Source organism: Phaethon aethereus, assembly GCF_964289735.1.
Source record: "Phaethon aethereus genome assembly, chromosome: 16".
Classification (NCBI taxonomy): domain Eukaryota; kingdom Metazoa; phylum Chordata; class Aves; order Phaethontiformes; family Phaethontidae; genus Phaethon; species Phaethon aethereus.
In genome coordinates, this window is record NC_138592.1 from 7,307,708 (window position 1) to 7,323,978 (window position 16,271).

The following is a 16,271-nucleotide window of genomic DNA, read 5'->3' on the forward strand; positions in this document are numbered from 1 at the left end:
GTGAAGCACTGAGCCTTAGCTGCCAAAACTGGGAAGTTCACTGTTATAACTTCAGCGAGATGTCAAGTTGTAATGTCTTTTTTTTAAAGCAACCTGAACTGAGAGCAGGCATAAATGACAGCAGTCAAGTCACAGCACCGCTCCCGTCAGTTTTCATGGCAACCAATGCTCCTGAAAATATAACTGGAATAGATATTTTCTTTCCATTTTCTGGCAATGCAAAAGTGAAGGGAAAGAACCAGTTGGATGACATGAGTTACCAAATGACCAGAATGGCTTCATGCATCGCTAAGCAAAGCCAGCTCTTTTTTCCCTTTAAAAGTGAAAAGGGAGAGATCTTTGAATTCACTGAAAAGGAAAATAAATGAAACTCACTTGTGAAAGTGTCACAGACTCTGGTCAGCATATGCTCAGACCTCACCAGAAAGCAACAGCACATTAACAGAAAGTGTCAGGGTGAGATTCCCAGCTGAGGAACCACTATCGCATCAATTTTCCACATGAATTTCAAGAGCCAGAGCCAGTTATACTCATGAACTGAACCAACACACTGTAATATAAAGAGAGTGACTGCTGGGGAGGTGACAGACACATTATAGCCCACATTCTCAACAGCACTTGCCAGCTTTATTTTGCTCTATCAGAATGGGACATTCAACTCCCTTTTTCCTTTGCACAGAGGCTCCAGGAGCCCTCAGGTAGCTCAATACCATCTTCACCTCCGTCTTGGATAGCCACATCACTGATGTAGCAGGGGTCAGGATTGCAGGAGCAAGCAGGAGACATTCAGTGTAGGCTTAACTTCTCACCATCAGCATCTCCTACTTTCTACTTTTATTTACCCTTTCTGTAAATAATAGCTGAAGCTTCACTAATACAAAAATTCACACAGGGTAAGTAATTCTTGGAGACAGAAACAAGACAGACAGCCGAGCGTGAAGTGCAAGCACCTAAAATGAACTCCTCCTTGAAGTTTTCAAAATCAGAAGAAAAATACAGGGGAAAGCAATCAATCTAAACAAAGATGTACTTTACAAATATTTTATAATCAGCAAAATAAGCCACCTGAGTTCTACACTGATATACCAATCTTCTGCCTTGTATTGGGTATACATGGCGAGGTTTTGGTAGCGGGGGGGGCCGCAGGGGCGGCTTCTGAAAGAAGTTGCCAGAAGCTTTCCCCATGTCCGACAGAGCCAGCGCCAGCGGCTCCGAGACGGACCCGCCGTGGGCCAAGGCCGAGCTCATCAGCGACGGCGGCAGCACCTCTGGGGAACGGAGTGAAGGAGGGAAAAAAACCAGCACGGAGCAACTGTCGCTGGAGAGAGGAGTGAGAATGTGTGAAACAGCCCTGCAGCCCCTGGCCCAGAGCAGGAGGGCTCCAGGCGCCGGAGCAGAGGGTCCCCGGCAGCCCCCGGGGAAGCCCACATGGAGGCCGGCTGTGCTCCTGCGGCCATGGAGCTCCACGGGGGAGCAGATCTGCACCCGCACCCGGGGAGGGCCCCACGCCGGAGCAGGGGGATGCCCGAAGGAGGCTGTGACCCCGTGGGCAGCCCGCGCTGGGGCCGGCTCCTGGCAGGGCCTGTGGCCCCGTGGGGAGAGAGAGGAGCCCCGGCTGGAGCAGGGTTGCTGGCAGGACCTGGGACCCCGCGGGGGCCAGGCTGGAGCAGCCTGTTCCTGAAGGACGGCACCCGTGGGGGCCCAGGCTGGAGCAGCCTGTTCCTGAAGGACGGCACCCCTGGGGGACCCGGGCTGGAGCAGCCCGTTCCTGAAGGACGGCACCCGTGGGGGGACCCGGGCTGGAGCAGCTCGTGAAGAACTGCAGCCTGTGGGAAGGACTCACATTGGAGGAGTCCGTGGAGGATGGTCTCCCGCGGGAGGGACCCCAGGCTGGAGCAGGGCAGAGGGTGAGGAGCCTCCCCCTGAGGAGGAAGGAGCGGCAGAGGCAACGTGTGATGAACTGACCACAGCCCCCATTCCCCATCGCCCTGTGCTGCTCAGGGTGAGGTGGTAGAGAAATCGGGAGTAAAGTTGAGCCCAGGAAGAAGGGAGGGGTGGGGGAAGGTGTTTTAAGATTTGGTTTTATTTCTCATGATCCTGCTCTGATTTCGATTTGCAATAAATTAAACTAATCTCCCCAAGTTGAGTCTGTTTTGCCCATGGCAGTAATTGCTGGATGATCTCTCCCTGTCCTTATTTCGACCTACAAGCTTCTCGTTATATTTTCTCTCCCCTGTCCAGCTGAGGAGGGGGAGTGATGGAGCAGCTTTTGTGGGCACCTGGTGTCTAGCCAAGGTCAATCCTAAACTTCTAAATCTGGTTATCCTTGAACCCCAGAGAAACGATGAAGTCTTACTAACTATTTCGGAACCAGACTTCTCTATGAGACTTGGAAAACTCATATTCAGGGACATATGGACTCATCTGAAACAATTATATTCCGCATCTAAAGTACAAGACTTTCAGTTCACCAGGAATATGGTCTTATCCCCCACTCAGCACTCTAGGGTCTATAAAATTAAATGTACGGGTTGTAGTTGGACACAGTGTCTATAAAAAAGCTTTTAGAGGTTGTGCAGCTGCTCTCTATTGAAATCTATAGTTGCTATAGATTTGTTGTGTGCATCTGTTGAGTCTATTGGCACTTGTAAGACGGAAATTTTACAGCACAGCATCAGGCATCTATTAAAGATGCTATTACATAAATGTAAAACCACCAATTGCCTGTAAGCCTATTCACTATTGTTACTGAACTTATGTCTGGTTTCTGAAAATGAAATTGTGCTCTCAACAGGTTACTCAATTGCTTCTGATCCTGGTGGGCTACAAATGTTAGCTAGTTATGATGACATAGCCTAGCTTAATTTTAATCTGCTTAATTTAGTTACTGTTGAGTACTCATATCATCTACCCATCTGTCTCAACTTAGATAATTTTGGATATTTTTGAACAAAAACTTTGTTCACTAAGAACTATAAAGTTTTTTGTTTTAAACAGAAGTCAAAAACAGCAAAGATGATGTTAGATGATACTTTACTGAGAAAGGGAAAAATACCAGTGCAGAGTTCACCTGCTAGTTCTAACATTTTTGAAAGAAAGCAAGCAAAGTGTCAAGCTCTTCCTAGTGAACCTGAAAGTGCTGGAAAAAGCATGTGGTCTAAATGGACACAGGGCAGAAGGTGTCACAAAACAGTTTCCAAGTTAGTAGTTCATCCTCACAGACAGTGCTCTCCTCCCTTGGGCTTTACAGAGTGACCACATTGTAGTGACACCAGCCAGAAGTTAACAGCGTAGCATCAGCTGAAAACTGGTATATCGCACTACACATAGTGTAAAATATATACACAGATATATATATTACGCTACCTTGTCTCTTTCCTGTTGAAAGTAAAGACATTGCAGGACTCAACATCACCTAGAAACAGGCTTGCATTCTCCTCACTTTCCCATTTCAGTTATCCCACCTGCTCTACAAATAACAGAATTATCTATTTGCCTGCATGCTCAGCTGAAGCAATCATTTATCCAGTCCACAAGATTGGTCAGGACACTTGGAATGTTTCCTATTGCTCCTCCTCTCCTCATTTGCTCCTCCTCATTTGACTGTGATTAAGAGAAATAACTTTCTTGTCATGTATTTGGCTTCCATTCTGTCTCAAAGTCCAAGAAAGCAGAAGAACAAAAGAAATACAAATACTTAAAAAGAATTTGTTCCCTTCCCCATTCCCTCAACATCCACTCTCATCTTTTCTTAATTTCCACAACTAGTAAAGGTATTTTCTGTTTCATCCAAGCTGGGTCATCCTGTTAATACTGGGATAATTCATCACTGCAACTTATCCCTGAAACCAAGATGTTAGTAGCATTACTGAAAGGATTAGACATGGATGTGGGTAACAGCAGCGCTTATGTTTACAGTAAGAGAAAGACGTAAGTCTTATTGCAGATTACATAAACCAATTACTACTGCCTGGAATAGAGATGTTGTTTATAGCCAGGCTCTTCCACAGTTGTCCATTCTGGGCATTTTATACATTCCAGAAAGCCTGTTATCTTCAGGATACTAATTTTGCTGTCAAAGTCAACCTGTGAGGCTTGGGGTGTAGAGACCAATTGTGATACGGGATAAACAAAACATTACTTTTCAATCTATAGGTTTCATGCGGGGGGGAAAAAAAAGTTTATAAGATCCTGAAACACATTAGGTGCAAGTGCCATAAAACTGCCTTCCTTAGACATAATCCTTGTGGAGATGCCACACACTCTGTTCTCAATCACTAGGCTAGTTTTGAATCTTACACTCCTGTATTTCCTACCAGTCATGTGTGTCACAAAACAAATTTTAGACATAAAAAGCACTTGTGGAAAACAGACATCCACTGAGGGATCAGACAAACATCTAGTCCTCCCCCATAGTTTAATCTGAACCATATGACTCTTTCCAAATCATCCTTGGAGTGCAGACATCAATTAGCACATGGAAAACCGAGCATGAGCCACAACATTTTGCAAATAGATTGATGAGAAATGCTTCCAAACAAACTCATGATGCTGATTAATCAAAGGAACCTAATGAGAATGTGCACTGACAGAAGCTCATAATCTCTGTATTAATTCACACTTATTGATAGCTTTGCAAACACAAAAATCAAGGACTAGAAGTTTGCCTGTTGCTTTGATTCTTGAATAGCAATCCCAGTTATATATACTACCCTAAATATTAAAATCAAGCAGAATTTAGTAAGATCAATAATCTCTGGGAGTCACTTATTATCACTGCTTACTATCTGGGAATCACAACTTAAAATCACATTGAAGAAACATATCGTTCACTGGTGCCCAGTGCGAAGTAACAAGCATAAGGAGCAGCCGTACCATTGAGTTTTTCACACTCTGCAACAGGCGCTCATGTTGTTCTGCTATGGCCAAAGCAGCCGAGTGAACCTTCTGATAGATTGCTTCCCCATCTCTGGTCTGAAAGATGAATAGTCCTTCTCCTGTGTCACACATTCTGCCAAAGCAAGAACAGATGGGATCCAAGTGTGAGATTGAAGTTTACAGATCACCAGGAACAAGCAAAACTTTACCATGCTGCTCTAAAAGCATTATCGCACAAGCAGGAAGAAAACAAAGTTTGTTGAAATATGTAACTAAGTTATGTAAAAGCCTCTGCATATGGGTCTTACCACCCCGGGTCCAATCTTACTCTTTTAGCCCATATTTGTGTTGCTCTCACCAAGCAGGGACTCAGCTAAGTACCACTGATAAGTGCTCAGGCTCTAGAGAGTTCATGTGCAAGACCCATATTTTTAATATTTAGACCCTATCTAGAATCTGTGCCAGGCAGGATTAATTTCTCTTCCCTTTCAGACTTTTAACACTGCCTGTCATGAGTTTTGCACAGTTTTGTCTTCCACTTGAAACAATAAATACATATCCTCAGCATCCCAATTGCATTGTCTTACTATGGCTAATGCATGACCAGCTAAATAAAAATGTATCCCCCAACAAGAGGGCTAAATTCTGCAGTAATATGGAGGTTGGATATTTAAATGCCTCCTCCCTTTCCAGATAAGTTAATTGTATGATCTTTTTCTCTTTTACTATTGTAATTCTTTAATGTGCTTATCTAAAATAATGCATCCATATCCCTCAGATGGCTGAGTTCAATAAATAAATGCTCCAACTTCAGCCGTGCAAATACTACAGCTGATTAAGACTGAGCTGCAGGAAGCAATATAGAACAAGTTTAGTTTGCTTCTGGGAAACAGCTTGACACCCACTGTTCTCAACTTCAAACTCCACTTCTCTGTGTACAGAACCCATAACCCTGTGCCCAAAGGCCCACATGGTACAAATTCTGGAATGATGTTCACTCCTTTTTCCCAGATCTGTCCATCCAATTCTCTGGGTCATATAACACTTTATTTAAGAACAACCCTATACAGTAATATACCATAGCTCTCCCACTCCCATCCTCAGGCACTTTTATTTGGAATCTGCTTCCATTCAAGCTGCAACCTGCTATTAGGAGGGGTTTTATTTGTTTTTATATTTGTTTCAATACTATTTTTTATTTTTTTTTTTTTTTAGCAGGGGGTACGGACTAGCCTCTGTCTGAAGATAAGCTCTGATGTCCTTCAACAACCTTCAGAAGTGGTCCAGAGCACCACCCAGCACCACCAAGGAAAACAATGCCATGTAGCGAACACACACCTACCTCCCCGCTTCAAACGTGAACCAGGATGGGTCCCGCCCGTAGCGTCGGAGGGCACTTAATGGCCAAGAGATGAGTTTTACTCTGGGATTCTGGATGTCCCAAAGACAGATATTCTCAAATGTTATCTGCAAGGTACATTCCCCATGCACATCTAAATTAGGGGATGGCATCAAATACACATTGAATCTCTCTGGGAGAAAAACAAAAGGTTAGTCTAAAATCCCTGCCCATTAAATGTACAAGTCATCAAAGGAATTTCATATTTTCCAAGTCTACTACAAGATCTTATTTGCACTTTAAACAATTAATTCAAAAACAAAGACTCCATTCCACCCAGTAACTCAATAAACTCCATGTTCGGGGCAGTCAGAATGCTGCACTCAAAGGGTGTCAAAACATTTGTGCGTGCATTCAGATACCAAAGAGCACTGCACCATCATAATCCTGATATTTGCAAACAATTAATAACATTGTGTGCATATAATTAGTTAATTTGCATAGAAAAGTGAAGTAGCCATGGGCTGAGGTTTTGCATGCAATTACTACTATTTATTATTTGCTTATTATGTTGCCAAAGAGCCTCAGTCACAGACTGAAACTGTTGTACAGACAGCATACATGAAAACACACAACAAAAAATAGTTCCCATCTCCAAGAGCAACTGACTCGTCTGAGAGAGAAAAGTGCTATTCCAAAATAATTCTAGCTACCTTACTTAATACCTCTGGTAGCAACTGAAGAAACCAAAAGCCAAAAAAAAAACCCCCAAACAAAACAAAAAAAAAACCAAACCAAAAAACCCAACACAAAACAGGAAGGAGTGCTTAGAAAAACAATTTTGCACCAATTTATTTCTGATATTCATATGCACAGTTCAAAACACTTTAAAATAATGCAATTAAAGATTTAAAAGGTCAACATTTATGTACCTACCACTCTGCTCCCTCTCTACTCCAGATGCCAACAAGTCAGGCTCTCCAAGGCTAATGTCATTAATTCGCGTTCCAAGACACTCCATCTGCAGCACCTTGCACCACTCATCTGCCTCAAGTTCTGTATAAATGCCCAGAAAATCTGTGTGTAGGTATAATACGTTTATAATTTCACAATTTATGCTCTTATGTTTTCCAATGTGCATTGCCATTTTACCCACCTGACTCACAAGCAAAAGTTTTGGAGGTATCATCATTAAAATAAATCCCAATAGCATGTTTCTTTGTGCTTTTTGGCATTCGTAATATATTCTTCACATTATTGAGCTCTGTGACCTGAAAAAGCACAATTCAGAGTTTTAATTAGGACCTTAAAAAATATATATCCATTATTGACTGGAGAAGGAGAGAAAAGAATTATATCGAGTTGCAAAGAACAGAGAAAAGGTGAGAGAGCATGAACATGCCTATGATTGCTCTTAAGGAAATGCAGCCTTGACATGAATCACCTTAAACAATCAACTTGGAGACCCTGGATGATGAAGCAGCCACATCCTCCCGATCTCTCTTGTCTGTACCTGAGCTTCAGTGCAACAACATCTGAACAGGATTTTAGCTAAGAGGCGGGTAGAATCAAAGCTCACTCCAGTGAGTGATCACTCCATCATCCAACCTGATGTAGCAGAAGCAAGGAGGTGAAGGTACAAATCTAAAGGATTCACCCATTTGGAGGAGCAAATCCAATTCCAGTACAGCTTTCATCACGCAGGACAAAACTGTAAGAATGGTGAAAAGCTACCCTCAAAATTACTTTTTGATGGAAAGTTGAGGATTTGTTAAAATGGTCCGCTCAAAAAAAAAAGTCACAGTTTTAGTTATTAGAAAGCTTTTTAGCTTTAAAGGTTCACAAACTTGTAAATGCAGATTATCTAAGACATTATTGCTCTTTTATCTATTGCCTTCACAGTATTCACAGTGGTCTATTTTGCTTTTCTGGGTATCAATCAGCAGTTAATTCATCTCTCTCAGCGAAAACTCTCCCTAAGTCACCATAAGAGCAGAGGATGAAGATAGAGAGCACACGAGTGTGCCACTGACCTGGGTGTTAGTGCAAGGGCAACCCAGACTGAGGGGCTTCTCCCCGAGTCTGCAGGGGAGGTGTACAGGTGGGTGTACAGAGAGGGGTGAATGTGAACAACTTAATTATATGAGGATTTTTTTTTTAATGTGTTTATAAAGCTCTATCCTAAGCCCCTTCCCCATCACTTTGTCCCTACCTCTGAGTGCTAGATGCTGGAATAAGAGAGGAGGGACAGGACAGGGACCCAGCGTACGCCTGCACACCGCAGCAGTGTGCAGGAAGTTGGGTGTTTCCAGGAATCACCTTATGCCCTGTGTGAATGCACGCTGACTGCACCGCAAAGCACGGCAGCCATGTACCAAAAACACACTCCAAGATCGCTGGCTCACAGCCTCATTTAATAAAATTACAGGCAATTTCACCCCTTGGGCGATATCTTGGAGAAATACTGAAATCAATAGTACTGCGTCATTAATTTCACTGATCATCAAATCCTTTGTAACTCATGTTTTAGTTCTGAACTGGGAAACAGGGGTATTTATATTTGGAGAAATGCTAGCTACAACATTTGGCAGCTCTGGGCTATTTTGTGCTGCACTGACTGCTTGAGAGCTCTTGCATAATGGCATTTCACAGCGCACGGACTGAAAGTCTTCACATGCATCTGAAGATTTTCTGACGGCATTTGCTTCTGCTGAGCTGCACAAGCTGACACCAAAGCATCTCCCTTTGAAGAGTGACAGACAGGTAGACCCCAACTCTGACCCTCTGACAAATGTCTACAGTAACATCCACACACTCTATTCTCTTCTCAGCTGGTTGCAGACTAAGGTTTTCTTCAGTACCAAACCTAGCCGACACGGGGACAGTAACAGATGGACAAAATCTGGCAGGCTGGGACTCTCTCAAGTCAGTGGCACAAGTGATAGCAGGCAGAAGAGTGGCTTGAATTCAGTCTTTCAGCCCATGCATGCCTTCTGTCCCGGACACAACCTCGTTGCACCTGGTTTTTATGTCTGGCAAAAATATACTCAATAAGCAGCTGCCCTCTCTTCCCTTTTGGGAAGTGCTGAAGTTGCCTTCACCTTTCAGAGGCTCAGAGGTTCTCCAGTACGGTGACAGCCCCTTCTGGCGAGATCCAGCTTTAGCCAAGAAGCTATTCCTGCTGCCAAGGTTCAACATCGCACCTGCGCTCCCGAGGGAGGAGATGTCTAAAGATCACTTGATATTTGACCTGCTGTGCCACCCAGCAAGGTGCTTCAAAATGCCATCATCATCCCAGGTGCCTAAATAGCCTTCCTGTTGCTCACCCTTATGCAACAGATGGTTCAAATTGTCTGGCACACATGCACTGAATTCACACTGAAGAAGTGGCAGGCTGCTAACATCCCCTCTACCACGCTTTTGGAAAGGAGTCAGGAGCAGACACCAAACACCTGCAAATATTTGAGGATGAAGTTTTCTTTTTTTGCATTTTTTAAATAACTCTTCTCCTGCCAGGTTCTTGCAAAACAGTGCTTTTGTGGTTAGTTTATTTCATGTATGATTTATTTGCCCAAGATCAATAAGTAACGTACATTTATAAATTAAATTCTAAAAAGGTGGCTAAACCACAAATATCAGACCTAAGACAGTATTAACAGAGAAATCTCATGAAGAATGATTTTTTTTTAGGAGTTAAAGACCTCCCTTTGCATACTTCTCCCCCTCCTCTACTTTCAAGCCTCCTTTATGTTAAGATGACAATCCATATAATTGAAATACATTGCATTAGATTAAAAACTAAAATACTTGCAGAGTTGTGTCATAAAAGACTTCTGAACCAGGAACAGGGATTAATCATTCATTTTCCAACCAACAGTATGAGCAGACTTCACTCTGATCAGGTACACGCAGGCAAAAATTCCTCCATCTCTCCCATTCCCTTCAAAAACATGCCAAACTCCGAGTTTACTAAAAATGGTCTTTAGCATTCAAACTAGTGTTTGAATTAGTATGTAATTCTCAAATATGGGCAACCTTTCAGAACACAACCCAAAGCAGTGTATTTATTGCCTACACAACTGCCATGTTCAATGTTTTTCAAGTGTCTTGTGTTTTAATCTTAATTATGCACTTCATGGTTGTGTCTTGGCTTCCTGAAAACTGCCCTCATGATGAGTACAGGTAGAACACTTCCCAGGACATGCCAGGGGAACATTCAGTGGAAAATGCTGCTGCTGCTGCAATTACAGCCCAGTCCTGCTTGTAAGATTTGCCTGTACATATCTAAATTACTAAGCATATAACACATACTAAAATTTTTATAGGTTTTTAAAATATTTATTTAAAATATAAATATATATATAAATAAAATCTACAGTCATGTCTATATCTCTCCTTCTTCACTGGGAAAAATCATTGGCTGCGGGTTTTCAGGTGCTCATACACAGAATTGCGCACACTGGCCATAACCCCGCTGTAGTCCAACACTGGCTTATTTGAAGAAATTAAAGCCAGGAACAACTACCAGATTGGCGATTCGGTTTTTACCATCACTGTCGGAGGCTGCTCCTTCACTCACAGGATCAGTGGAGCCATGCACAGGATATGTCCTTCCATATGGAAGGACACATACCTGCCCCGCAGACTTGCAGTGAGCCTTGCTGTACGGCTTTATAGTGAAGATACCAAAATATCCTGACAAGTTACTTTAATTCTTCTAAAGCCTCAAACTAGACTTTTCATTCATAGTAAGTGATACTATTCATTAAAATAAATGTTTAACAGCCAGTTATTAGCAGAGTGGTCATACTTTAAACATTTAATTTGCTACCAATACAGTTTTGCATTAGCAAGCCTGGAAAACAATTACAAATTACACAATTCAATTTTCCAAATGGATTATTCCATAACTAGACAGAAAGACTGTTTAAATTACTTCTGCTGTTTAAAGGCAAGATTAATACAATCGGATTAAAACTTAGATCCCCTCAAGGAATCAGTATATTCCTGTCAGCCGTATGCAATTAGTTGGTTTTGTATTGGAATATTAAGGATTCTTCTGGCACACTGAAGTCAACAGTCACTTGGAGAAATAAGAATTCCTTGCTTCCTCCAATATTATTTTGTTAAAGTATATGGTAAATTTGTGGTTGATTATTTACATTTAACAAGTGAAAAACAGACAGCTACCTGAAAGGCAACCTTCAGCATAGATTTTGTAGCCTGGATCCTAATTATTTTCTCTCCCTCGTGTGACCAAATGAATTAAGTGGGCAATTTGCTTTGTGTATGCAAATTGCCAGTTCACTTCATAAGCTACAGATGACTGTTCTCAGGTGACCTGTATTTTAGGACACTTTACTTTCTAATCTTGTTCTATTTTTCAAAAGTGGAAAGGTTAAAGGTCAATATTATACCAAAAAAGTACTTATTTCTTTCTTGTTTTAAACTTCAAGTGGCAAGGATGTCAAAATTCAGCCCCTGGTGCAGGGCTGCAGAAGAGGACACACACATCATGCATGCAAATGCGAACAAACCGGACCCCCCCCAATATAACAGCAACACCACCGAGACACCTCAGAAACCCTGCTTGTGACCCGGACTTCAGGTGGATAAAGGAGAGACCGTGACTGGATAAAGGTGCCAAGGAGATGTTGTAGGGTCTCAGACCACAGCAACTCAGCTCCAGGGACTGGTACCAGCAGGGTGCCGACAGCACAAATGCTCTGGACAGCCTCTTTCCACTAATAAATCAAGGTAACATTTGCACTTTAATTCATCACACGGGAAAAAAAAAAAGGCAACAAAATGAAACAATTTAACACTTCAGTGAAGGAGGCAGGTGCTACTGAAAAATTAGCTCCATTCATCATTTTTCTTTTTCTACACTTTACAGTTTTATGACGGATTAAACCTTTCCAGAGATTGATGGGGTAGGCGGGGGCTCCTCAGTTTTCTAGATTTGATGCTGCTTCCAGCAGCATTTGAGAATCACTTCAGAATCCAAGTAGGAAGTTAATGACCATATTTCTGAAACACCAGTAATCTGTAAGTGAGGTTTTCCTCTATCAGACTGAACTGCACTTGTCCTTAGATTCAGTAGCACAAGCTTACGGCACAGTGACACTTGACGTGTTAACAGGACTGGCTGGGCTTCTCATTTGTAGGATTAACTTTATTGTCAGAGACAGCGAGAAGCAGCCTTCTGCCCAGGAGTGACAGAATTAGAATAGTCACAGAAAAGCCTCTACACACCATCAAGCTGTTATTGCAACAGCTGCTCTTGCTGACCAAATGTGTATCAAGACAACAGCAATGACTATCCTAGACTCTGGATGATGTCTCGAGTAGCAAATATTAATGTTATATATCAAAACCAGGTGACGAGTAGTTAGTTGAAGACTCTGCCATATTGGGTTGATTGGTTGGGTTTTTTTAATTAATAATTAACAATGCTTTTTATAAGAATCAGTTCAACTATAGAGCGGCACAGAGCAGCAGTGACACGTTCTCCTTTTTCAACACCTCATATTTAATACTGTTAGAAGCTGCATCATTCACCACCTCAGAATTTCACACATTTACAAAGCTTATTTTAGAAAGAAACTCAGTTTTATCCACCTGTGCTTTTCGTAAGTTAACACATTTTAGCCAGAAAATGCTATTTAATATTCATCAGCTTCCTTGCAGTAAGGTTCATTAAAAATAAACAGAACCCGTCAACTTGTACAGCTGATGACTCCAGAACTAGAAGAAAGCCTCATTTACTACCACAGGGGAAAAAAAGGGACACTGCAGAGCCCCGCTGCCAAACAGCAGCACCGCGTAAGTGACAACCCACTGCCCCGAGCGGTCACATTTAAACCACTCTCCTGGGTTCGCGCTGCTCCGGTGCGGGGCGGCACGGCGGAGCGACAGAGGCGGAGCGCGAGAGCGCAGCCGCGCCGGCAGCCGGTCCGCGCCCCAGCGGCGCTCAGCAAGCGCGTCCACAGCCTCCGCGCTGGCGCGGTGCCGGGGAGAGACATCTCTCCATTTCGTACAGCGGGACTACAGGCTTCCTGGCAGAAACCTCAGCATCGCACCCCCTAATTCGGGTCTCCATACCTGGGACCTGAAGCAGACACAAGTTTATGAGAAGGGCTTGGAGTGATTGGGGCTGGCAGTCTCGCTCGGCAGGTCCAAGGCACCAAAAAACCATAGAAGCTCAGACTGATCATCTCAGGTATATTCAGCTTAAGACTCAGACCCCAAGATTCCTCACCCGCCCCCCAAAGGAGATTTAGGAAATAATCTATCAGGTCACTCCCGCTGGAATCAGTGCTTTCAGGAGTACACACTGCATTCAAATTTGGTTTACTCCTCCAAAAGGTAAAAATTTCTCTGCCCACTTCCCCTCAAGACATTTGGGTTTACGCCTTCATCCTGCTTGAAATAACCCCTAGATTTGGCTATATATTGATAAAAACCACAGAAAATGTGGTGTAAGATGTCTTACTGCTATGACAATGTCTCTCAAAACTTCAGCCACGACTAGGGTTTGCTTTAATGTCTATAACTATTAATATTACAGATCCAATTATGTACAATTACAAGTTACAGCTTTCAAAAGCAGAAATCATGAACTTTGCAGCTACTAAAGTAAACAGTCACTCCCCAGTGACTGACTGGGGCGTTTGACCATTGTTTATTCCTGTCAAATAAGTTACCAGAAAAATGCAGAAACTAAATTCATAGAAGGAGCAATAGTTTAAAATTAAGTAACTGTTAACTGTAGGCTAAGCTTGACTTATAACTGCAAATCCCCCCGAACTAGTGAGACTTTCTATGGTGCTTTAGTCTGCAAATCCAGACATAGGAAACTGCTGTTAGGTTATATACATGACAAGTAAGTGCTAACCTATAGCTAACTTATAGGACTTCTTGAAAGAAGAGAAAAACGTCCAGCCTCATTTAGATTCTTCTTGGATTTCATGTCCATTACCTAATGTGAACTTCAAGTCACCGTGTGCTGCTAATATACTGCATCAACAGAAAAAATACAGATTTGCATCAATAATTTATGCAGCATTTCACACAAAGCTGAAATTGTCTTATACATACTGTGCAACCATCATACACATCAAATTTTAAAAAAATGCACTTATTACTTTTGAAAGTTGCTTAGTATAAATTTGAATGAACTATTTTTGGACATGACTTACTACGAATAGCCACAGGTTTTAGGACCAATCAATTATAAATTACATGGCATATAGACAGACAAGTCTGAATTCAGATTCAGTATTCCCTCAAGATTTCCTCCTAAACGTATGTCAAAGTGAGTAAGTGTAGATCAGCCTCAAGCTGAGTTGTGCTCACTGACTCCTAGGAATTTATGCACGTAATTCCTAATCTTCCAATATATTAAGCTTTTGCCAACAATGATTATAAATTAAAGACTTTCTTATTTTCATCTCCATGCCCAGGAGAATTACACATGTAAATTCTCAGATGAATATGAAATGTGCAAATAACTCCAGAGAAGTGATTAGAGGGGAAAAACTCGATTCTTTTAATACCGGTGAATTTAGCAAAGATTTTCACACAATCATTGCAAGAAAAATTTGCACGTCGCCCTTCATTTCTGTAGCTGTCTACTGTCTTCCCACAGATGCAAAATCCTAGTAAAATGGGAACCCCTAAGTACCCAGCTTTTTGAATTTACATGTTACCTTTGATGGTTGTTACAGTAATTATGAAGAGCAGTGGTCACTGCAAAGTATTTCAGATCTATTTTTAAAGGGCTGAGGAGAGGAAAGGACATCTTCTCTAAAAATAAAGTCATTTTCCATTAGCTTAAATGTTAGCTACATTAGATGTTTGCTACAAAGCAGAAAATAGAACACTTACTCTGCCTCTATTTCACTGAATGAAGCAACATACAAGTGGGTTTAGGACCTCGATAGTAAAAAAAGTTCCAATTTTCAGGCTAATCAACACATGTAAACTTCAGATTTTATTCTTGATTGTACGTTAAAAAAAAAAGTTTGAGAAACAACCGTATTACCAATTCTTACCTTATGATAGCATCTAAAGTAAGCAGCTCTTTCATCTGAGAATTTCTCCAGCCTCTTTGGCCCTTTGCTTGAAGCTTTTTTGAATACTAACCAGCATCTCTGGTAAATCTAGAAACACAAGAGAGTAAACTTGGCATCTCAAATGACTTGAATATTACTAATATTTGCATAGAAGTTAAACTCATAAATCAGCTGTTGCTCTGGAGCTACAATTAATGACTCTCAGTAGCTTAGACAAAACATAAAATCAAGCTAACGGATAGGTACATCCTATTTCTTTTGAATTACGATACAATCAGAAATTCTTGAAGGCAGTGCATGCTTGCACGAAAGGTGCTAGGAAGAAAGAGCTGTAATTATGCTTGCGAAGGCAGGGCTTTCTAGTAAACAGTTTTTTAAAAATAAAGTGACACACTTTTCCATGTGGATTTGTTACTGGTTCCAGTCTTGCGTGCATAAGACAGACATGAAGAAAGCTTCAGCAGACAGGTAGGAAGGGACCTGCCAGTATGAAAGATAAAACTGTAAGTGTATATTCTATCTATAAGGGTAAGTGAGGATACATAAGGAAAAGGAACTAAATTACTGGGTAATGAAAAAGACAGATCATTTAACTGTAGAACCCAGGACCATTCTGACAACCAGCATTTTGCTTTCAAGATCCAGTAAAATTTAAATTCAGGTCACTTGGGGCAGACTCTGGCTGTGCAGAGTGGCTGAAAAAACACCTTTCCATCTACAGCATTAAGCCACATCATCTCTCAAACTTCTGCTACTATTTCTTGCAATCTTCCCACCTATTCTTTAACTGTGGTGCACTTTCTACCATCCTCTTACATTCAAAACCATAGCTCTCAACTTCGATAACATACTGTCTGTATAGAAGAAAAGAATTATAAGCCTTGCCAACTGTTCACAGCCTACCTTTAGTCAGTAAATTCCAAAGTAACACCTGGTAAGTTAGAAATAAAAGAAAACTGCCACTAAAATTAGTATGA

General features: G+C 41.7%; 1 protein-coding gene across 1 annotated transcript in view; it reads right to left on the reverse strand.

Moving 5' to 3' along the window:
- Window positions 1–16,271, reverse strand: part of DOK5 (docking protein 5) — a 42,661-nt gene that overhangs the window by 6,393 nt on the left and 19,997 nt on the right. Inside the window, exons 2-6 of the mRNA XM_082007090.1 lie at window positions 15,274–15,381; window positions 7,374–7,488; window positions 7,154–7,273; window positions 6,221–6,410; window positions 4,876–5,011 (exon numbers count right to left, since the gene is read on the reverse strand). Coding sequence (XP_081863216.1) covers window positions 4,876–5,011; window positions 6,221–6,410; window positions 7,154–7,273; window positions 7,374–7,488; window positions 15,274–15,381 — 669 coding nt within the window. The remainder of the gene's footprint in view (window positions 1–4,875; window positions 5,012–6,220; window positions 6,411–7,153; window positions 7,274–7,373; window positions 7,489–15,273; window positions 15,382–16,271) is intronic.